We start from the raw sequence: 23,966 nt of genomic DNA on the forward strand, positions 1-23,966 counted from the left end.
TTTGCTGAAGATTATTCATCAACAGTTGTTTCAATACATTGGCCGGGAGCTGCCAGCAACTCAAGCCAGGTTCAGGGGAGGGCGTGGCAGGAGTGATGTCATGGCGGATGTCAGATGGATCTGGGTTGGAAGCAGAGAATCCCGGGAGGATGTTTACTTGCTAGCCACTGTGTTGGGCCTTGATTCTGTTGTGGTGTTGGTACACTCAGTTGGTTCTGACTCACAGCAACTCCGACAGGACAAGGCATGGCGCCAGCTCACAGCTGATGGTCTGCTTGAGCCTACTGCCATGGTCAAGTGACATGATCCAAGTGGCCTCCAACCTGAAGCTCAAAGGGAACTCAGTCCCAGGGCCCTGAGCCTCCTCCCATCCCATTTAGATCCAATGGTAGGAACTCCCATCTTGCAGGGCCGACCTCCCCCACACCCAGTCTCCCCACCGGCCCCCCTTCCTCTAGGAAGCTTTCTCGGATGCCTCCCCAGGGAGAACACCGCCCACCCCCCCTTTGATCTAGATAATCCTGAAACTGCCCGTGAGGGGTCCAATTAGAGCAGAGGCAGGGGCTTTGAGAAAGATCTTTAAAAATAGATGCGTGTACAGTCCAGCACAGCAGGGTGGGGGCAGCAGACCTGTCCTGCCTGTCCCTGTCCCCTAGGCCGCCAGCTTTTCCAACAGTGTTTCCACGCCTCTGCTGGTTGGCTTGCTCTTCTCCAGCGTGGGAACCAGGGTCCTCAGCCCAGCCTTGACCTTGCTGGCGACTTCCTGGTCTGAGCTCTGGAGAAGGCTGTGGGGTGGGGCACACAGTTAGGGTTTGCAAAAGGCCCTGATCCCCTGGGTACCCAGACCTTGAGTAGCCTTGGTGGCCCAAAGGGCGAGGCATTGCTGGGCTGCTGAGGGGCAATGGTTCAAACCCACAGGGGACAGCTGGGGCAGTCTGCTTCTGTAAAGATCTGCAGCCTGGAGACCCTCCTGGGCGTTCTACTCTGTCCCACAGGGTCCCTGTGAGCTGGAATGGACTCAGGGCAGCCGGTTAAGGCTGCTACAAAATCCCAGGGGCAGTTCTAACCTCACCCTGGAGGGCCACTGCATAGGACAGACATGGAGCGAGTCAAGAGTACGCTTCGCAAACAGTAGAAGACAAGGACACGCCCAGGCAGCCACGTTTAAACAACCTGGTCACGGTTCCACCGACCCCCGACTGGCCTGCTGAAAATACCGTCATGGGGCTTCTGCAGAGCTCGCAGGGATGAGCTAGGCACACAAGCCCGGCCGGTGCCAGGAGTTTACAGAGCCGGGCAGCTGAGAGCAGTGTCGGGGGGACCCCACCTCTGGGCATGGGGCTTGCTTTCTAGTGGCTGGTCCTCCTCCCACCAACACCAGGAGACCCCCGAGAGTGGAGCTGGGACGGAGCCTTGGGTGCCAGCGGGCCCGGCACAGGGCTGCCCACCTGGAGAGAACAATAGCACCGCGGTTCACGCTCGCCCACGACATCAAGCTCCTCATCCCCACGTGCTCCACGAGGACCTTCGCAAAGCAGCCTGTGAGGCAAATGGACGAACAGCCCAGGACATCCTGTGAAACCCAAGCCCGGAGCCCGCCAGGAGCCGAGCCCCACCCAAGAACAGGTGCTAATCTGGAGGGGTGCGCCAGAACGGTGTGTTAATTAGGATGGGTGCTAACTGAAAGACTGGCAGTTCGAAACCCCCACAGATAGGTGTCACTGCCTCTGGATGGAGAGGTCAGGGTCAGTCCCGGGCGACTGGCCATTCCTGATGGGATTTCCCATCTGACCCGAGGCCCGCCTACCTTCTCCTCCACGCTCTCGCACCTTCCCGTCCTGCTCTATGAGCCACTTCAGAACCAGGTGTCCCGCAGGGTGCTCCGCGAGGTGAAGCTGTGGGGGCCAGCCAACAGGGACAGGGCTCAGAGCTGTTCCCTGGCCAGCTGCAGCTAGCCTGCTCCACACTACCTTGGACCCTCCAGGAAGGGCCCAATCCCGTCTGAGCTCCCATAGGGCCAGGAGCTAAAGGACCACCCTGCCCCAAGCTGACCACACACACAGGCACGCAGTCACTGTGGCAGGTCCTCCCAGCACTGACCAGGGACAGCTGCGCGCAACGGTGGGTGCCCAGCAGCCTCTGAGAGGCACAGTGTGACAGCCTACTTGTTGACGTGCTGAGGAGGAAGGCAGCCAAGCGCCTCTTCCCTCAGCCAGTAAGGCCAGCCGGAGGGGGTGCAGGTTGACACCCTCCATGACGGGCTGCTCACACACGGGGGCCGGACAGACAGGATAGGTGGAGCTCCTGTCATTAACAGTGCCTCGCCCCTCCTCCCTGGCCCCAGGGTACAGCCCCTCCCGGAGCAGACAAGCCGGGGAGCCCCCATCTTACAGTGCTATGGTCTGACCTCTCCGTCCCGCCCCCCGGGGTGCAGCTCTCCTGCTGCCAGGCTGGCGATGGCCCTCATGGCGGGCTGGACATCCCCAAGGGCGGCGCCCAGGATGTGGGTGACCAGCACACACGCAGCCTTGTCCAGCACCATCTCCTGGGCATGGTCCTGCAGATGGCTCAGCAGCGCTGGGGAGATGGTCTCCAGGAGCTCCCGCCGGCGGGTTGCGGCCTCTTTCTTACTGTGGGCACAGGGGAAAGGGCCCCGTTAAGTGGAGGGAAACTCGGAGGCCTGATTCTCGCAGGAGTCCTGGTGGCACAGTGGGTAAGTGCTCGGGGATTTGAACCTGCTGGTGGGGCCATGCGACTCCAGAGTGACCAGCCTCAACACTCCTGGCGTCCGTTTTGCTCTGAGCTACAATGGCGGTGGGTTTGTCAACACAGAAACCCGAGTTTGTCTTGGTGGTGCCTGCGGTACTGCTACCTTGTGGAAAGCCTGGGGACCATGGGGAGAAGCTACCCACACCCACCTCTGTGTGCTCACAGTGTAAACGGCATCTCACTCCCTGTGTGCAGCTCCGTGTAACAAGGAGCCCTGGTGGCTCTGTGGGTTACAAGTTGAGCTGCGAACGGCAAGGGCAGCAGTTCGAAACCAGCCACTCCGTGGGGGGGAAAGCTGAGGGTTTCTACTCTGAAGAGGTTAAGCTTTGGAAACCGACAGGGGCCGTTCTGGGAGTTGTGGCTGACTTGACAGCAGGGAGTGGAGAGTGTTTGAAATGGTGCAGCTGCAGCACAGGAGTGCTGTGTTCTGGCTGTCTCGTGAGCGCTCCTCTGGAGGGTAGTGAATGCCTCATGCCAGCGCTGGCAGACCCCCGGGGGGTGGGGACCTGAAGCTGCCGGCTGCCCCTCAGGAGAGAGATGTGGCAGTCCGCTCCTGTAACGGCTGAGCCCACACACCCACCCGCTGCCACGGACTCTGTTCTCACGGGGACCCCAGGGAGCACCCTGAGACTGGAAATTCCAGAAAAGCAGCCAGCCCCATCTTTCTCCCAGAGCTGGGGTCAGAACCATTGACCTTGCAGAACAGCTCAATACTTAACCCACAGAGCCCCAGGGGCTCCTTCAGAAGAGAAAACAGCCTTGCACTCCCAACAAGTTGGCACCGTCCTCCCGGGAGGGCTTGCTATGAGCGAGTCTGGGCCCCAGTCAGTTCCAGATAGAGGAAGGAATTTGGATTTCAGGAAGCAGGCGCCCGCCTATCCAACCCCCCCCCCCCAGGTGCCCACTTGCCTGTGCATATTGCCGTCCCCCTTCTGCAGGACTTCGATGATCTCGGGGACCGTGTGCGCGGGGTCCCGGGGGCTCAGTAGGTACAGTAAGACCTTCCTTCCGTACTTGTCCCCGATGATGTTGGGCAGGGAGCTGATGATCTCCTGCAGAGGGGCAGGTGAGAGTCATCCATGACCACACGCGCACACGCCTGACCATCATCGCCTGCAGTCACGCGTGCAAGGCCTCCGGGATGGAGTCTCTCGCGCCAAGTGTTCCTGCACAACCCGAGCCCAGGGCCGTCACAAACGGCTACAGGGTGTTATCTTCACCCGCGAAGGCTGCACTTCCCAGGCCTCCGTTATGAGGGAGGGGGTCAGCTGTGGCCTCTGGGCTGACCCCGCTGATTTGCAGCTGGTGTAACCACAGCTGTAGGCCAGCAAAGATTCCACACACACACACCCCGGCCAATTGACTGGCCCCTCAGAAAGGCGCATGGCGGACAGGAAGGTTCCCCTGACAATGGAGCAAGAGATGCTTCTGCTGGGCGGGAGCCTCAGCGGTGTGTGATGACCACTGTAGAGGGGGGAGGGAGGGGCAGGGAGCCCAGCCCAGCTAGAGACCCCATCTGACCCCAAAGTATGACGATAGCTGAGAGCACAGCTATCCGCCCACCATACCCAGGGCAGTCTGCTCTTCACAAACAAGTCTTGCCCACCGGGGTGGGTGGGTGTGGGTCACAAACACCACACCAACAGGGCATTCCTGTCTATCCGTATGTGCAAACCAGTGCCAGGCATATCTACAGATAGTGGGCAGGAGAAGGAAGCCCAGATCAACAAAGCAGGGGTCCTGGAGCCGGTGTGGAGACTCCAACTCCCACTGCAGTCACTGCTCAGGCCTCACTTCCTGCCAGGGGTCAGCGGACGGGCTCAGGGTGGCACTCACAGGCCCTGAGCCCACTTCAAATGCGTTTGACCTGAGCAGGTCGCGAAGGAGGGCGAGCTCGGCTCCTTCGGCCATGCAGCACAGGGCTCGCTGTGCGTCAGAACTGACTCGGTCACCCAACAGCGTCTTTTAGAAGCACGCACCCACATCTCATCACCGCCAGACAGAAGCAGGTGGTGGTTGCTGGGTGCCCAAGAGTGACCCAGAATGGCTTCGGGGGGCCCTAGGCCGGCATCACCTTTAAGGGAGCAGGTGGGCAAGCCTTGCTCCCAGGAAACAGCTGGTGGGCTTAAACCACTGGCCTTCCTGGGAGCGGCCGTGCACTTAACCATCGTGCCACCAGGGCTCCTTAGCAACTGGCGTGGGGCCGGCCGGACTTTCCGCCGGTGTCAGAGCTGCGCCACCTGACGATGGGATGTCGGCGTGGAGAGGACGAGGCCTGACATAGGTGGGCCATGGTGGGAGGGCCTGAGCTCACGGGGAGGCCACTTCAATGGACATTCCAGGCAATCCTGTACCCCTGGAAGAGGATGCTTAGCGACACACTGCCAGCATTCCAGCGAGAAGTCACCAGCTCCACACCCAGTCAGTGCGGGGAGGCCGGGCAGTGGTCCCATCCCAAGCGGGGTCACAGTGCGGATCAGAGAGCTGTGGGAACTGGCTGACTACAGCCTTGTCCCCGGTGACTTTGGAGGAGGGCTGGCACCCCACCGCCCTCCAAGGAAGCCCGGGTTCTCAGGAATTGCTCTCGGAACAGCTATGCAGATTCCATTTGTGGTCAAAACATAAAACAAAGCCGGCTTTCAATGGGCCTGGAGGTTCCCAGGTTCCCAACTGACTTATTTTTCAGCCGATTCGATGGCCACCTATCTCCGGCCTGAGGATGGAGTGCAAGTCTTAGTCTGAAGGGCATGGAGGTCGCCAGTGGATGTCAAACCCCTCAGCGTGGGGCATGGCTTGCTAACTCGCTTCTTCCCACCGCCTGCTCTCTCCAAAGTCACTGCCATGTTACCATGTCACGGGGCACGAGAAACCACCAGAGGAAAGAGGCCTCCTTCCTGGTTCCTCTGGAACTAACTGCATGGTCAACGGTTTGATACCACTGGCTGCTTCAAGGGAGAGAGAGGCTGCTTTCTACCCCCAGAAAATGACAGTATCTTAAAACCCCCAGGGCAGTTCCACCGTGTCCTCCAGGGGGCAAGTCGGCATGCCCGGAGGCAGCGAGCTCCCACCAGACTGCACACCAGTGGGCTCCTCGTGGAGGCCGTCCTCACTCACGGCTGCATCAGGGAACCATTCCGGCTCCAGGGGCAGCATGCAATCTCCGTCTCGGGAAGAGCTCCTGTCTCCTCCCAGCCCACACACTTGCACTCTGAAAAGGCTGACTGGGACACTGGCGGAGGTGGGGAGGGCGACAGCTTCAATGTACAAAAGAAGGGACGGAGCTACAGGGTCGACGTACGATGACATGACTGCGCCACTGGGCGGCACGTTATGTCAATTATAGATGGATCAATCAGTCATCAGCTGGGGACACAGAAGGGAGGACTGGGGCAGGAAGGCAAAGTGTTCCAAAGTCGCTTGTGGTGATGAATGCACAGGCCTTCTTAGTATGACCCAAGTCCTCCCTTAATCGTATGTGCCCGTTACATGTCAATGAAGCAGCTGAAAACAAATCAAGAGGTCGGTTCCCATCAAGTTAGTTCTCCGTCGGACCTGGGTCTCCTCCAGTTGTCGTTTCTACCTGACGATTCCAAAAGCAGTCACGAGAGCTTTGAGAAGTGCCAGAACCTGGTGTGTCCTTACAAGCTCTTTCTTCTCCAGCCGACCACAGGCGGCTGCACAAACAGGGGGCTTGGACAGGCAGCTTCTCTACTTCTGCTGGGAGGGGGCCCAGTGTTGGGGAGACCCTCTGTCGGACAGACTCCCTGGCCAGCTGACGGATAGCCCTGCAAGCAAACATTGGTCCAATCCACACACTGCTGTATGCACGGCTCACTTCTTTTGTGGTGGTTGTTTGTTTCTTGTATCTTGGAGGAAGTACGGCCAGAACAAGCCTTAGAAGCAAGAGAAGCGGGGCTGTTCTCACGCTGGGATTCTGTGTCAGCCTCAGGCGGGTCACTGGCTGGAGCAGGGCTGGCCCTGTTCCTACTGGCCTGTGATCTCCTCACCTCGAAGGTCACCTTTCTTGGCCCCCAGCCTGCACTGAGGGCTAAAGAGGGTTCCTTCCGACCTCCGACCCACAGACTTGAGATGGACGGGGCTCGGATACCTTCTTGAGGTGAAATCAACACACACACACACACACACACACACACACACACACACACACACGCCGCTAACTCTGCTTCTTGCGCCACTTGGTGTTTGGGTGAAGAGTCAGCAGGAGAGGAAGACCCTCAGCAGAAGGCCGGACACCGGGGCTGCCACGACGGCTGCTGTCTCCTGGTATTATCTCCTCCAGCCAGGCCTGTGTTTCGGAGTTCCCACCTCTCCAACCCTGCCTCAAAGGACCCTGCACCCAGATGCGGGCCGCACAAGGGCACCTCTGGCATCTTGGGAAGGTGTCCCTTTGAGATGTCCTTGGTGTTTGGGGACAAAAAGCCATCTGATGGGACAGACCTGGTCCTTGAAGGCCCCCTTGATGACTGAGCAGCTGCAGTGTCTCGATGGGAAGACATGCCTGGTGCAACCTTCCCGCCCACTTTCTTCCTCACTGAGCGATGCTCCATTGCCTCAAAATGCCTTCCTAATATTCCCCCAGACTCCCCACGCCCTTGAGAAATCCACCATGATGGCCTCCTTACGGTGCCCCCAGGCAGTCCTCATGACCTCCCGAGCAGACCCCCCTGCCTAGAGCTGGCCCAGCGGATCCCCTCGGGAGCCAGGCTTAACAGAACCCGTTTTGGAAGATCCCCTAAGGAGCCCGAGAGGAGGGTGAGAGGAGCGTGCTACGGAGGGACCCGAGTGAGAGCAGGGGGCGAGCAGCACAAACCCGCCCGTGTCTGAACGGGGCTCCAGCAGGCAGCCTTTGTGGGGTGCCTCGTCTTCGGAATGGCCAAGCTTGTCCTGCACAGCTGGCCCTTCGATCCACCCCCACCGGGACCCTGAGGGTGACTCACTGATAGGATGATCTGCTTCACAAGCTTGGTGTCGTCGATGCAGTCAAAGGCCGCCAGTAAGACCAGATGGGAGTACTGGCCCTGCAAGAGAGAAAGGACAGTCGGGCTTCAGAGGCCCTTTAAAACGCTTCTCTTACTCGGCCGGCCCCACACACCTGCGCCCCCACACCAACAAGGTGGATAAACGCGCTGCTCAAATAAACCTCCTCTCCGATGGGACCTAGTTAATGATACTCCAGAGGCAGGGAGGGAGGAGAAATAAAAGACCCATTCAAGGCCAAATCATGCCGACCAGGATATGACCTCACTGCAAATTGTTACCCTGTTAATGAGTTAAAATCAAAACCAAGAAAACTAAACCCACTGCCAACATCGGAATCGCCTCCAGTGACCCTACAGGACGGAGCAACGGGGCCCAGAGGGTCTCTGACACTGAGGATCGGACGGGAGCCGACTCCCCGGCTTTCTCCCGAGAAGTGGCTATCAGGTTTGAACGGCCAGCCTTTGGGTCGTTGGTGGAGCAGTTTCGCCTCCAGGGCTCCAGCGGTCAAGGCAAATGCCACTCACAAACAGTCAGGTGCTGAGATCAGGTGGGAACGAAGGCATATGGCAGACTCCGCATCTCGGGCTGGTCGGAAGTCTGACAGCTGGCACACACCCCGAAGGATGCGCAGCCATTTTAAGACTGGAGGGGATGGGTGCTGAGCAGGAACAGGTAACTAACAGGAGGCACTTCCTCTGATTTCAAGATTTGTCTTATTCATGAAACCAAAAACTAACCGTGGGGAGAAGGGGGAAGGGAAAAAAAAAGCCTGCTCCAAAGCGTTGAAGCCGGCGGGCAGCCTGGGCTCACCCTGCTGGAGAAGAGCGTCACAGCGGCCGGCCGCTCACTGGAACCCAGCAGGGCACCACCTTCTTCTCAGCTGCTCCCAGCCAGGGCAGCCGCAGGGTCCACCAGCCACTCTCTGCCCCGTGGCAAGGGCCCGGCTGCAAGCCACAAAGCAATGGTCTGAACCCCCTACTGCTGGGTGGGAGGCAGAGGTGGCAGTCTGCTGGAGCAGTCTGGCTCTGTTCTGGTGGGCGGCTCTAAGCCCAAAGTGGAGTGGGCACCCAATCAAAATGGCCTCCCAGAACAGGGTGTCACGGTGGGTGGGCCACGGGCTGCTAACACACCAGCGGCCCGAGGGAGAAACACCAGGCTGTCTGCTCCTGTAGATTTACAGCCCTGGAAACCCACAGATCTACCCTGTCCTACGGGGTCACTGTGAGCCGGCATGGACTCGATGGCAGTGGGTCTCGTGGGTTTGGACCACTCACTCATCTTAGCTCACCCGCAAATTGGAAGCCAGCGAGGTATCATAAAGATGCCACTCCACGTTGAGCGCCAGGGTGACACCCCATCACCATGGAGTCGGTTCATGTCTGACAGGCCCCTTCGTTTCATTGCAGATCCACTTACTCCCTGGGGCTGTGGGTGGTGACTTTTTGGAGGGGCCGCCAAGCAGGTGTGTGTGTGTGTGTGTGTGTGTGAAGCTTTCAACCTTTTGGTAGGTAGGCAGGTCTCTCTCTTTCTCTCTCTCAATCTGGGTGTGTGTCTTTCAACCTTTTGGTCAGTAGCCAAGCAGTTGATAAAGCCAAACCCACTAGGGTCAAGCCGAACTCCTAGAGGCTTCCTAGGACTGCTCACCTTTTCGGGAGCATCTTTCTACCAGGGAGCGCTGGAGGTCCTGCACTGCCCTCCTCGTGGTCAGCAAGCAGGCCACGCTTCCCCCACGGCGCCACCAGAGAGCCGCTGTAGGAGTGCAATGGCTCCTCTAACAGGGTCAAACGAGAAGCTCACCACAGCGCACAGACAAATTCCACTCCCTGTTTTCCAGCGCCAACTTCCCAGAGCAAAACGGGAACTATTCACCGAAAGCCTCACAGAAGAGGTCACCATGTTCCAGGCAATGAGCCTGTGAATGTATCACATCACGGAGCAACTTCACCAGTCAGGGAAATGACAGCTAACAAGAACGGAAACCTGACATGATACAGTGTCACTGGAAAAGTAGAGTAACACAGAGGCTTGTTACTGTGTTGTGCGAATGGAAACCAACGTAACTGGCCATGAAGCTGCCAGGGACAGAAGATCGAATACAACATTCCCTCCTGGTGCTGTTCTGGGTTCTTCCAAGTCCCTTCAACAGACACAAATTGGTTTTCTTGCTTTTAATGTTAGAATCACTGAATGGAAACTGATACTCACATTCGCCACCTTTTCAACGTAGGTCTTCATGGTTTTCACGATCACTTTCCTGTCCTGAGAGGAAGAGAAACAAAGTATCATGTGAACTTCTGGCAGGACCGGGAGCTGTCCCAGGCTTTCTGCTGGCTGGAAGGGAAAACACCGCTGCGGCCTGAAGGTCCTCTCAGACCTCGACACCTGCGCCTGGCCCCAAGTCCCCACAGTGGCAGATCACTGTGGGGGACCGAGTGAGACCAGCTCCCAGTGAGCGGGCGGCTCTCTCACATGCACATGCCGCCTGAACACACCTGCAGGGGCTCTTCCTCTGGACCCCTCCCTCCCGACCCAGGTGGGCAAACACCCACCCCCATGACGGGAGACGGGCGGGGTTTGAAGGGACAGCCCAAGGATGTGATCCCAGGCCTCGCTTCCTCGACCGAGTCTGGAAGCTCCGTGAAACTCTGTAGCAGCCCAGGCACGCCAAGCCTCCGCTGACTGGTAATGTGACCTGCGTCTCCCACAGACACCCACACCCCGACGGCAACGCCACCCTGAGAGAAATGCGGGGGCTCGACCAGGGAGGCAGGCAGGGGAGTCTGGGGCACCCACGTACCTTGGGGGTGCCGTGCCAGAGGCAGTGCATGGCCACGCGGGCCCCGTCATGGGTGTGCGCCAGGTACACCACAGCCTCCCGGATGGCCTCAATCATTTCCTAGGGACAAAGGCTGTCAGTCGCGCCTCTGCCCTCCACCAACCTCCCCGGGGCAGGTCTCACGGACCAATGGGAGACTTCCCTGCCCTGCTCCCCCAGCCTGCTGACTTCAGATCCACGACATCCCGAGAGACTTCTGGCTGTTAAGTGAAACACATAAAGTACCTCGCCCCCAGAACGGCTGACGGTGACACACTGCCCTCTGTGGGCCACGCTGGGGCAATGGCCACCTGCTGTGAGAGTCTGCTAATAACAACCAGTCCCCCCTCCCCCCACGGGCTTGAAGGGCGGGGACTTCACAAAGTTCCCGGGATTTCCAGGGACTCGCTGACACCCCTCCTGTTCCTGTAACGTCCGTTTACACAAGTCTCCAACAGGACCTCTTACGCAGTCCCCGAAAACCTGAGGCCACCTGAATGCTGTATCCACCATTTGTCACTTAGTGGACGGCCCCCCCAGATCACAATAATGCACACAGTAAGTGTGAAAGGGTTCACACTTCAATCCCAAACCCAGTGAAAATCGCACTGCCTTGACCCTGGCTCAGCGCGACCAGGCAGGACAGAGAAGACAGCCCAACAGGCTGCCGAGCCTCGAGTGAGCCTCCCCCCACCGCTGAGCCTTCAGTCTGCAGTCAGTGCTTTAAGCATGGCGCCAGCGGGTCCCACGGTTTAACGCTGGCAGATTCAAGAATACGCTGGTTGAAATGCAGCGAAGAAAAGCGTGGTCAATCCTGCAGTGTGGTCTCAACCTCAGCAGGAGCAGCCCTGCCACGTCCTGGCCATCCCTTCCATGCACGCAGCACCCGGCATTTCCATCTGGCTCACCCTTCATGCTCTGGCTCAGACCCCAAACCAAGCACTCACCGACCTCAGCTTCGGGGGCGCGTGGGTGAAAAAGTCCAAGAACACTTTATGCACCAAGGAGTGTTTGATCACAGCCTCCCTACAGACAGGGAGGAAAGCAGGCGTCAGCTCTCACGGAAAGCTCCCCCCGCCCCCAGCAGACAGGCAGGGACGCCCCCCATCAATTCTGATGAGAGCAACCCAGTGCACAACACCAGGCCACCCTGCCGCGCCCTGCGCCCTCCCCACAATGGCTCTTCTTCCTGTGTCCGGCCTTCAGTGCCCGGCCCGGGGCCTCCCTGGTCCAAACAAGGGCAGTGGTGTCACCGAGTGCACACCTCCCCGGCCTCACGTGCTCCTCCGGGTTAGACTGAGGCTGACCGGCGTCTTCGACAACCAAGACAAACCGCCCCTCCAAGCTCGCTCCGCCCTCCGCCTGCTCTCCTCTGGGCGGCGGGCCCTGCTCAGAGCGCACTGTGCTTCCCAGGGGGTGTCGGGGCCGATGATCCAAAACAAGATCACCAGTCCTTCTTCTGAGGCCCCTCTGGGTGGACCTGAACCCTCAACCTTCCCCTGAGCAGTGAGTGCATCCATCGTTGGCACCACCCAGGAACCCCACCCTTTTACAGGGAGGCATTTATCTTAAGTCCCCAACCATGGGCCCACACCTGCAGACAGGTGTCTGTCTGAGCTGCTCTCTAGCCAGCAGATGCCTCTGGGTCACAGAGGAGTTTTGGAGACACCAAAACCTACGTGGCATCAGCATGGTCTCAGCACCCAACCGGGGCAAGCCTGAGTCTGACACCTGGTGGATTCAAGTGGGAAATGGGGGACAATGGGCGGGCGTGGCAGTCCTCTGGGGTTTCCTGGTCCACCCATGTCATGGAACTGCAGGGGCAGGCACTGTCAAGCGTGTGATCACCACCCCAATTTGACAGATGAGCAAACTGAATCGCAGAGAGGTGATGGTGCCCAAAGTCAGAGGGATAACTAGGGGTGCCAGGACCCCCGTGCATGCTCCTGATGACCCCCCGGCACCACAAGCACGGAGACACGTATGTGGGGTCCCAGGCCTTACAAGTCAGCCCCGTCAACAGGTCTCACTTATGAAGCTGCCTAGCACACAGGCCCAACCCTATCACTGAGGTTGAAGAACACGTGTTTCCAATGCTTTCAAGGTTTGTGTTGGTGGATGGGGGGAGGATCTAAGGTACAGTTATCAATCTCTCCCCTGCAGAGAATGGGGAAGCAGAAGAGTGACAAACAGAAAGCACATGGGAGCCAGGAGCCCTCTGGGCCCTCAGACCGCAGGCACATCAGTCTGCACCAGCCTGGGTGGAGACCAGAACTAGAGGGTACCTGGCTCCCACAGCCAGCTGCTCTGAAAGGGATCACGTTGGAAGATCCCGGGTAGAGTGGGGAGAAAACGTGGATCTGATGGAAGGCCAGGCTTACAGTGGAAGAGGCACCCGGAGAAGGCCTGAAACCAGAGTTTTCTGTGTCCCTTCAGACCCAGAGTTGAATTCCCCTCAATCTCCTTAAAGTCCAAGATAGATGTAGAGAGGTACAGTGACACTCAGGGGCCATGTCCTCCCCTAGAACGAACACGTGTTCACGGTCAACAGGGCAGTCCTCGCCCAAGGACAAAGCTGTGACAGCTTAGGACAGGAGGCAGGTCAAAGGGAGAAACTGAGAGGAGGGAGATGGGAAGAGAGGGGGGTGGCCATCCGTGACATGAAAGAGGCGAGACGGAGAGTTGCGACCCTCGCCCAGATTCGCAGGAAAAAGCCAGGGGCATCCTTTTATAACACACAGCCGCAGGGCCCATGTGCGCACACACCAGGGGCCCCGGTGGCGTGGCGGTTACACATTAGGATGCAAACCTCCAGGGCAGCAGTGCGAACCTGCAGCCACTCTGCAGGCGAAGGATGATGCTTTCTACTCTAGCAGAGGTCCACTCTCAGAAGCCCCGGCCATCCTGCTGGTACTGCAGGGCGACATGAGTCACCGTCGACGCCGCGGCAGGGAGTAAGGGAAGAGGGCCAGCTCATTGTCACCAGAGACTGGTTGCAGACCAAAAGCAGTTAGTAAGCTTAGAGAAGAACTAGCTACTGTTTTAAATGTGCGGGGTGGAGGGAAACCCAGGGCGAGATGGCCAGCGCTTACTTCTGGGCCATTGGTGTCAGGATCTGCTTCATTTCGTCCATGATGACCTCCAGTTTGGTGGGCTGTGCCTCGAGGACTTTGTCCAGCGTGGGCTGCTCGGCGGACTGCAAGGGAAGGAGGGTCAAATGGCTACCGACATCCCAGGGTGGGGGCTGGCTCACGGCGCCCCCGTGTGAGCCACAGTGGAACTGCGCTCCAGAGGGCGTCCTGCAGAGGCTGCTTTTCTCACAGATTGCCAGCTCTCTCTTCCTCGGCACCCCACGTGGACTCCCACCACCACCCTTCAGGCTAGCAGCTGAATGCACTGTCCAAGCATGAGGGAAGCCCGGTCTGAACCCACCAGCTCACCCAGCCCACAGCATGAACTCTGAGACCCAATTGTCGGCTCCCTAGGTCGCCTGATTTAAGAGTCCCTCCAATCTGTGCAGGGAGCACCAAGCTCACCCGAGGAAGGGGACTGGCAGTGCAGTCTGAGATGGCCCCTGTCACGCTATCCCCGGACCACGCCAAGAGTCCCAGCCCACTCCTGTCACCTGCGGCCCAGCCAGGACAAGGGCCCCCTGACACAGATCTCACAGTGGGGCGGGATGAAGTGGGGGCAAAGGCTGCACTCAGCGCCACCGAGACCCAGTTCACCGGGCCCGGTTCACTAAGAGGCAGCAGGCTCAAGTCCACACTCAGGTGGCACGGAAGGGCTGGTGACCCACTTCCAGAAGCATGGGCCCGGGCACCCTTGGTGGCACAGCTGAGCTGGACACCATGGGGCCTGATGGGCCAAGCAGGGGGAGCCAGAGAGACAGAAGGTGGAGGTGGCTGTGGGGGATGGGAGGGGGGCAGGGCGCCCTAGCGACACCTTGTAGAGCTGGAAGGTGTTCCCGTACAGCTCCTCCGTCAGCAGGTTCCGCTGCGCCAGCACGGCTCGGTCGTTGTAGGCATACTCCACGATGGTCGAGGCCTCGGCATGCCGCAGCAGCCGTCGCACGTGGCCCCGGAAACTGCGGATGACCTCGGCCACCTGGGGCTTGCTCCTAGACCACGGAGAAGACAAGGCCAAACCCCCATGGTCAAGCCCACTCCAAGCAGAGCGAGCCTGTGGGGCAGCGAAGGACGTCACAGCTGCCAGCGCTGCAGGGCAGACCGCCCCACCTTTCCTCTGCTGTGCTGCGGGCAGGCGGGAGATCTGAAAGACTGCCGAGTGCCCCAAGGCTGTATGTCTTTACAGGAGCAGACAGTCCCATCGTTCTCCGGAGGAGCAGCGGCTAGGGGCAGTTCACAGCCCAAATCATCGCTGCTACACCACCAGGGCTCCTTCAAGCCCAGGATCGAGGAGAAGCCCCATAAGATAAGAGCAGCAGGTCGGTGGCCACAAGCAAAGTAGCTGCAGCTGCGGTGGCCAACTCCCTCCCAGGGCAGTGCTGCCATTTACTGCCACACCCAGGGTCAGCGCTCCCTGACCACTAGCCCAGCCCTCGGCGCCCCGGCTCAGCAGAGCAGCAAGGCAGTGGTGAGGGCAGAGCGGCGGAGGCCGAGACTGGCCCACGGGAAATGGAAAGCCCACAGCCTTCTGGTCGATTCCAATTCACAGTGACCCTGCTGGACAGAGTAGAACTTGTCCCTAGGCTTTCCCAGTCTGCCCACGGGGTCCGCTCTCCTGCACCCCACCTCCCGCCCACCCCAGAGAGAAGTTGGTTATTCCCACTCTCTCTCCCCAGAGCTTCAAGACGCATACATGGACCCTTGAGAACGGTGAGGGCTGCAGCGTCAGTCAGTGCCTGCTGCTCAGACCACACTCCCCGGAAAGCCCACCACAGCCTTTTCCGACTGTGTACTGCGCCACCAGGCTTTCTAAGCGACACTGCACACGGCCAAGACGCACACGCTCCTTTCAACAGCCAAGGAAACCAGCCAACCCACAAGCCAACTTACCCGTACATGAGGAGCTTCTTAACCACGTTCCGCGAGTATTTGGCTTTACTCAATTCGACCAGATTTTCTGAAAGGGTAAAGGACAGTGACTTGAGGGGGCAGGTCGCCGGACAGGCAGGGACCCAGGGACCCACTGCAACCCCTGCCAGCCAGTCCGCCCCGGGCGGCGTACCCCGCAGCTCCTCGAAGGCCTCCCTGCGCTGCTCCTCGTTCCCGTACTGGATGTAGCACTGGATCACCCGCGTGGAGTCGTGCGCAAAGGCGATCTGTGGGAGAAGGGGGCAGGCGTCCCTGAGCACACCTGCTGAGGGCTCACTGTTGGGGTGTCTTGGGTAGGAGAAAGCCTGGGGCACTCAGCCCACACCGCAGGCGGAGGTCTGCGACAAATGCTCTCTTTCAAGTGCTCCAAAGCAAGGGTTCACCTGGAGGACACAGGTGTGCCTGACCCAAGCCAGGGTTTATGGCTGAAGGATGTTACATGCAAGTACTTGCCCTGAGCTCCTGTATGCAAAGGACCTGACCCTCAAGGTCGCTGGTTCAAACCCACCAGCAGCTCTGAGGGAGAAGGCTGAGACTGTCTGCCACTGCTAGGATGGACAGCCCAGAAATGCTCTCTGTTCGGGGCCGTTAGGAGCTGGAATGGACCCCATGGCAGCCGGTGGAGGGCTTTTATACCAACAGTTTGCATCTGCCACGATGGACAGGCTCAGAACCCCCATGGGACAGTGCTGCTCTGCCACCATGAACCGGACCACACTGGACTTCACCACCTGGCGGGAGTGCCAGGCCTGGGGGAAGACACTGTTTTCTGTCAAGTGTGCCGCCACTGAATACTTGATCACAAGAGCCGGTGGAATCTACCACACACAGGAGTTGGCAGCGGCCAGGCACACAACCACCACTCACTCCCCCACCTATGCTGTCCTGTCAAAGAGCTCAGGAGGAAGGCGGTAAACAGCCCAGGAGAACAGGGAAAGAACACACTGTTTGTGTCGTCCACGCAAGAGCTGACCACTGAAAATGCGCAATCCCCGAGCCGCCGGCCCTCGGGCTCCCTTCCGGGTCTAGAAGAGCACCCCTTTGCCCCCTGCGGCTCCACTCTCAGCCCAACAAGGAGAGCACGGCCTGCAGCCGGTGCCCGCTCCTGAGACCCACCAGCCAAATGCATCAGCAGGGCCGCATGTGCCTGGGGTCAAAGGTCAGAGGGGAGCAGCCAGGGGCAGGAGAGGAGGGAGTGGGTAGCATTCGGTTGAGAGGAAAAACAATGGGCTCATTCGTCGTCATCATCATGCACCAAAAACGCATGTTAATTATGCACACACCAGGCATTTGAGCACGTACTACTACATTCCTTATGGCGACTTGGGAAAATGGATTCAAAATAAATTAGTAGGAAAAATAAACACAGGGAGGCTGCCTAATAACCAAGTCTTTTCACGACTGCCCGGCAGTAAGAAGCTCCCTCCAGTCGGGGTCAGAGTGGCAGCTGAAATTTCCTGGTGGCAGATCTGTTTGCCTTGAAGAACTTCCCCTTGACTCAAACGACTGCAGAGTGACCCCCGTGCCAATGGTGGACAGCCGCGGCTCCGTGCACGCCCTACTTACCGTTTTGATCTTCCCTTGAATCAGCTTCTGCAAATCCCGCATCAGCTTGACCCTCTTTTCTTTGTCACAGTCTTTCCTGTGAATGAGGAGGAAGGAGGCAGCAGCTTAGGCTCTGACCCAGGGAGCCTGACTTTCTGTGGGCAGGCAGCCCAGCCGACCTGCAAGGTGAGCAGCCAGGGAAAGAAAACCCTCTGCCCAGAGGCAGCCGCTCAGCCCCCCTCACCAGCTGCCATTCGGAAGCGGGGCGGCCCAGCGTCACATATGCCAAGGAGCCCTGTTCTGAACAGGTCTCTCCACGCCTAGTTGATAGGAAAGGCCCTGCTCAAAGGGAAAGGGTCCTGGTGGCTTAGTGGGTTATGTATTGGGCTGCTAAACACAAGGTCAGCAGTTCGAACCCACTAGCTGCTCTGTGGGAGAAAGGTGAGGCTGTCAGCTCCCGTAAAGAGTGACAGCCTTATAGACCCAAGGGCCAGTTCTGCAGCGTCTGATAGGGTCGCTGTAAGTTGGAGCAACTCGATGGCAGTGGATTTGAGGAAGCAGGAGACTCACCCCTTTTGGGGGTTACACTTGGGTAAATTCCACACAGTTCTGGGACAAGGAGCAGTTCAAACAAAGAGGCCCCCCCCCATAAGGGATGACATGTCCTTGCTATGGTGTCCCCCAGGCGGTGTCTCAAAAGGACGAACCGAGAGGGAGGCCCAGGGCCGCCTTACCTTCTAAGGGTCTCCCAAATCTGCTTGGCCCGGACCACGGTGTCGTAGTTGGTTTTGTCACTGAGCTGCCGGCTCTGTTTCAGCTCTTTCTTCTTCTTCTTGAAGTCGTCCCATTTGGGTTTCTTGGCCGCCGATTCTAATGATCACAGAAAGGCTTTCCACTAGCAGTTAACCTCCGGAGCTCCGTCAGCCAAACCGATTAGGGTGGGGGCCATCTCAAAGGGGGCTCGGGATCCATGGCGGAAGCTAGTGCGGGACAGTCCCCCATTAACGATAGGTCACTCTGGCTAAGCGACTCTGACCCAAACCCGCCATGCATTCCCTCAACAGTACGTGGAGTCTTGGCAGACACAGGGATTAAGCAAGCAAAAGGCTTGTGAGGGTCACCGGGGAGAATCTGCTCTCAGTGAAAAACTCCCTCCACATTCATGCGAGAACGACGGTCTCCAGCTCACCCCTTGCAATGGCTGAACGTCTTGCACTTTGGCGGCAGTGCTGTGGGGTGGGGGTGGGCACCCCCTCTCAAGTCTGTGTAACACAGACACGGAGGAGGTAAAGGCCCTGGTGTCCCAAAGTGCCGGACCACGAGGCAGCCCTCCACCATGGCCCCAGCTCCCTGCAGACAGCGTGCAACACTGGTGCAGTGCTCGGCCAGTTGCCTGGCAATGCAGTCACCTCCCGCCCTGTGATCTGGCCGGAGCGACAGATCAGGGTGAGAGGTTACACACCCGCTTAGGGCACAGCTCTGAAACCACGCAGGGAGAGTCCCTGGTCATTCTGCATCGGACAGATGTGAGGGGAGAGCGGGCCTCGGGGCCTCCAGGAAGGAAGAGCCGAGCAGAGCACAGCCCTGGACCCCACGCCTCAACACTGAAAGCCTACCCACGCCCTTGATCCTGCGCACACAGCGACCCTGCAGGACAGGGTGGGGCTGCCCCCAGGGGCTTCTGACACTGTTAGTGGCCCGAAGCTACCACTACGCCACCAGGGCTCCTTCTGCGGGGCACGGAGAGTAGGAATCGACTCAGTGGCAGTGAGTGTGACGGGGAAGCGGCAGCCAGGGGAGGTTGGGTTATTTCAGCCAAATGGCCCCTGCTCCCTTCCACCCCCCACCCCCCTCAATGCCACCTTTCAAGAGCAGGCTGCATTGGACGTCTGGAGCATTCCGAAAGCCATAGGTGGGTGGCGGGGAGAGGCTTCCCTGCATGGGCCTTGCACCTGCCTTATCTTCCAAGAAGTAAGCCAGGAAGTAGAGGGCCCCAAGCCCCCTGAGCGCCAGAGGTCCCGCCCAGGCTTACCATCGCTCTTGCTGTCATGCTGGAACTTTCTCTTCCCGTGGGGTGTGCTCTCCTGTGGGAGCTTGCTCTTGGCCGTCCTTGTCCCCGGCGTCTTGCTCCTGAAGTGCTTCACCCCCTTCTTGCCGGGTGTGCCGGCACTTTTCTTCAAGGTCTTAGACGGCCCTTTAGGTCCACCACCCGGAGCAGCTCTTCTCGGGAAGGTCTTCGAGGAGCCAGGCTCTAGAGATGACAACAGGCACTTACTCAGTGAGGGAGCTGGGCAGAGCAGGCCCTTCATCCGCCGGACGGCGCTCCTCACAGAGGGGCTCCCTCTGTGTCTCTCAGATGTTACAGGGAGAGGGGTGGGAAAGATCAGCGCCCAACAGAGCAAGATCTCCGTTCCCGATCCTAGCAGAGGTTCACTACCGAAGAGATGCCTAGTAAACAGGGCCCACAGTTGTCCAGCCTGGCCGGGATGCTGATGACTGGCACCGGGCGCGGTTCTCTAGTGGTAAGCAGAGACCAGGGCCATCACTCATGGCTTCCAATTCTAGTCTGGTGGCTTCAGGGCATGACGCTCGCCACCCATTGTTTTCACCGGGTGGACGACCCAGGAGGATCCAGAAAAATCAAGCCGACCCTCTGAAACGTAGTGTCGTGCGTTCAAAATGCCTCCTTGCGAGATCAATTCTGTTCCAAGTCTAGGGTCAGAGTCTGCGATGAACAGCCTTCGTGGGTGCAGAAGGCCTGCAAGAAGCTGCACATCTCAAACGGACACCGAACAGAAACACAGGCCCACTGCTGCTGGGCCAATTCCAGCGCACTCCTCCGGTCACTGTCAGCAGCCTTGCCCTTTCCACTTGGCTACTCTGAAGCTAAATGAATCATCGCGACATCACAACAGCAAATCCAGACGTCCGTCGCAAGGACCTGGGGGGCCAGTTCTACGTGCTAGCCAGGGCTGACCGCTGATTGGGCTGAACTGAAGCAGGCCGGGGTCCTGCTTCCCTGCACGTCCCCGGAGGCCAGCAACTGCCCCCCTAAAATGAGGAGAAGGGGGAAACAATGCCTGACTCCCTGAGAACCTGCCGGCCAGAGCTGACACTACATCCTGGGCCATCAACCTTGCTGCTGCAGCACGGACCTCCCTCTCCCCGCTTTCCTTTAAAAGCCCAGCCCCTGGGCAAAGCCGCGATCCCTGGGCGACTTGCTGGACCATGGGGCTTCGCCTTGGAGCTCTCCACTAATAAAGCTATTTCTGTTTCTGCTCTCCCTTTGTCCTGTCAGCAATCTGTCCATCTCCCTGTGCCTCGGTTTACCTCTCACTCGTCCGGTGCCTCAGTTTATCTTTACAACCGCCACCCTTGAAAACAGAAACCCCGCGAGACCATAGGCAAGCAGCGGCACCACGAGCTGAGGTGCGGGGTCCGGTCGCTAGGACTCCCGCGTCACACCGCGTTACCCCATGGCCATTTCCCCCAGGCTCTACGTCGCACAGGGAAACACTAACTCATGCTCACAAACTCACCCAGCTCTCTCGAGCATTTTCATCCTGGTCCCAGTCTGCACAGAGACGCAGACTGAGATCTGCCTCCCCAGTCCTCACCCTACTTCCCATCCCAGCGGCCAATGGTCATGCTGTGAGGCTTGCTTGGGGGTGGCTGCCTTACCACTACAGGGAGCCCTGGTGGCACAGAGGTTACTCACTGGGCTGCTAACTGGAGGCCAGCAGTTCGAAACCACCAGCCGCTCCTCGGGAGAAACATAGAGTGCCAGTCTTGGCAGCTCACAGGAGGGCAGTTCAGCCCTGTCTTCTAGGGAGCCTGGGAGTCGGCATCAACTCGATGGCAGCGAGAGAAAGCCTTACCGTTGCCTTTGTGAAATCTGTTTTCTTGTGGTGTCTTGGTACCCCTTCCTGTGAATTTCTTCTTCCCTTTGACTTCCATCATAGCCAGTCTGGAAAAGAGAAACGAGACTGGCTCACAGGGCGGGTCCCGGTCACGTGTAGAGCCACTGCCACCTGCGCACGGCCCTCATTTGGCAGGCAGGCGGAATGCGGGTCCCCACACAAGCCAGCCCTTCCACTAGCTCGGCTCCAAGGCCGTAGACGCGAAAAGGGCTGCAAACCCACGCAGACAAGAAGTGTACACCCACACTGGAACCCAGGGTGGCTTAGCTGCTGGTGCTGCCCGCAACAGTACAAGCCAAGGACAGACCTTGGTGACCGCTCAGTGCCAGAGCGGTGCTTCTGTTTCTTGTCACCTGGGAAGATGGTGAGGGTAATGAACCTGAGGAGCCCGGAGCGGTGGCTCTGGACACAGTGGCCAGTCAGTTGCTGGATGATGTCCACGTCAACCCAACTCACGGCGAACCCTCCCCACTTGACAGAGCAGAACAATCATGTTGTAATATTGACAGGAAGGAGACCTGGTGGCATAGGGAGTCATTAATTTGGCTACACTCGGTGAACCCCAAGATGAGCAGTTCAAAACCACGAGTTGTTCTCGAGAGAAAGATGAGGCTTTTTTGAGTCCCAAAAAGAGTTACAGCCTCGGAAACCTCCGGGGCATTGCCACCCTGTCCCGTAGACACTGTGAGCTAGCATGGACGCAGTGGCAGTGAGTTTGGTCTTACTGTGTTCTAATCTTCAGTCTACTCCTGCTTTGTGGCCTGTCCTTAGTCTGCGAGCTGTGCTGAAACCTGCTCCCTTTGGGCGACTCTCCTGGCATTTGAAATACCGGTGGCATAGCTTTCAGTATCACAGCCACACATGCACCACCAGTGTGACAAACTGACGGAAGCATGGCGTCACTTTGAGGACCAGGGTGAGCGTGGACACACGCAGGCCACGGTTATTTTCAAAGGTCTCATATCCAAACTGGATAAGGACGACCAAAGAACTGAGGCCTCTGACTGTGGGTGCTGGCCAAGAATACTGAATGTGCAGCAGCCTGCCGGAAGAACAAACAGATCGGTCTTGGGAGAAGTACAACCCGAATGGCCCTTCGAGGCGAGGATGGGGAGACTTTGGACAGTGTTGTCAGGAGAGAGCGGTCCCTGGAGAAGGACGTCAGGCTTACTAGAGCAGCAAAAGAAGGATGCCCTTGGCAAGATGGATCGACACAGAGGGGGCAACAAATGGACTCAAGCATAACAAGCGTGAGGATGTCTCGTTCTGCTGCGCACAGGGTGGCTGTGGGTCGGACACGACCGGGCGGTGCGAGCAATGCAGACGCCCAAACGGGAGCAGAGGGCCAGGCTTGAGTCAAACCACCAGCCTCTCTGGTTTGGAGGCCGCACCACCAGGGCTCCTTAACCATGCGGTGCCCAGCCTAAATCTCATCCAATCTCACGGATTCCAACGCTGAAGGATTCCCCCCAAACCATTTCTCCATTACCAACTTCTCCTTGGGCCCTGTGCATCTGGTGGCCCACCTACCTGGCACCTCTGTTTCCGTGTCTAACAGGGACCTGACACCCACGTAATACACCTGAAACCTAACTTCTGTAATGATGCGTCCACTGGAAACCTTCCCGAAGCACTGCCACAGGTTCAAATCACCCCCCCCCCCCCACACACACACACACAGTTCTTCCCATCTCACGCAATGCCACGCCATCCATGTCACTTCAGAGTGGCCCAAACAAGACATTTTCTTCAATCCCTGACATCCCACATTCACTGGAGCTGCAAGTCCTCTGCAGTCCCTCATTCAGGGAGCTCGAATCCCCCAGTTTCTATTTCCACCACCGAGAACCTCCTTCCTGTACTTGCAACGTCTGCCCTGCAGTTTCTCCCCGGCTTACGGTAGACCTTCCCAGATCTCTGAGCAAGGTGGGCTTCCCCGGCTCTGGAAGCTCAGGGGCGCCTCTCATTTCCTTGGTTCACGTTTTGAAACGCCCCTATTCTCTTTCCCGGCATCCAGCTCCCCTCCCTCCTTCCCACTGGTTACTCTGTGCAAACTTTTAAACTCCCAGAGGGAAGCCGTGTCACCCTAGCGCCCAGTGCGGGACCGGGCGCTGGGTGCAGATTTGTCACTCATCTACCAGCAAGGCTACTCGACCTCACCAGGATCTGGACTTTGAAGGGTGAAGCCACCTGAGTCCCCCCACCCCAGTGGGCCCTGGGGTCAGGGAAAGAAAGGATGTCTCGCTAAGCTCACTGCCACTGGATCACATCTGACTCAGAGACCCAATCGAACACAGCAGAGCTGTATCCACGGGTTTCTGCGCCTTTCACTCTTTCCAGGACCGCGGAGAGGCTGGTGGTTTCGAACTGCTGAGCTTGTGGTTCGTAGCCCGACACGTAACCTCTTCACCAAGCCGAGCTCCCAACGTAGGCGCTCTTTCGGGGAAGCTAGCCTGAGCCCGCGGCGCCGCGCGGCCCCCGGCCCCGGCTGGGAACTAAAACTCACCGCACACGTGGGTCCAAGACACGCGCGGATCCGCGCTCCGCAGCCGCCGCTTCCGCTTCCGCGCCTCGCCCCGCCCCCGAGCCCTGCGTCGTCCTCTTTCCGGAAAGGAACGGCGCTGGAAGGGGGCGGGGCGCGGAGGAGAGCGGAAGTGATGCCTTTCTATTGGTCCGCTTGTTTCACGTCATCTCGCAGCGCGAAGGCGGTGCCAAGCGTGAATTTTGGCCTGCGAACGGTTCCGTAGGGCCGTGGTGGCGTCAGCGGTCAGGAAAGTGACGCTGTTAACCCTGTCGCTCCCCGCCCGTGTGAGCTCGGGCTCGCTCTAGGTTGGAAAGGCTTAGTTGGCCAAGCAGAGG

General features: G+C 58.6%; 1 protein-coding gene across 2 annotated transcripts; it reads right to left on the reverse strand.

The window, feature by feature from the left end:
* Positions 1-485: 485 nt before the first annotated feature.
* On the reverse strand, positions 486-23,708 carry PUM3 (pumilio RNA binding family member 3). 2 transcript variants are annotated; one of them, XM_075559874.1, is made up of 18 exons: positions 23,614-23,708; positions 21,066-21,154; positions 19,220-19,438; positions 17,922-18,057; positions 17,209-17,284; positions 15,776-15,869; positions 15,604-15,670; positions 14,531-14,705; positions 13,678-13,781; positions 11,533-11,611; positions 10,568-10,666; positions 9,976-10,029; positions 7,728-7,808; positions 3,679-3,821; positions 2,408-2,630; positions 1,808-1,895; positions 1,449-1,539; positions 486-785 (listed from the first exon to the last, which is right to left on the reverse strand). In XM_075559874.1, exons 2-18 carry the CDS (start codon positions 21,145-21,147, stop codon positions 653-655), a joined length of 1,944 nt encoding a protein of 647 aa, XP_075415989.1. In that variant the 5' UTR covers positions 21,148-21,154; positions 23,614-23,708; the 3' UTR covers positions 486-652. The 2 variants fall into 2 exon arrangements, with proteins under 2 accessions (XP_075415989.1, XP_075415990.1); XM_075559875.1 differs by having other exon boundaries at positions 2,408-2,626; positions 3,675-3,821.
* Between the last annotated feature and the right edge of the window lie 258 nt (positions 23,709-23,966).

This window comes from Tenrec ecaudatus, chromosome 10 (genome assembly GCF_050624435.1).
Source record: "Tenrec ecaudatus isolate mTenEca1 chromosome 10, mTenEca1.hap1, whole genome shotgun sequence".
Classification (NCBI taxonomy): domain Eukaryota; kingdom Metazoa; phylum Chordata; class Mammalia; order Afrosoricida; family Tenrecidae; genus Tenrec; species Tenrec ecaudatus.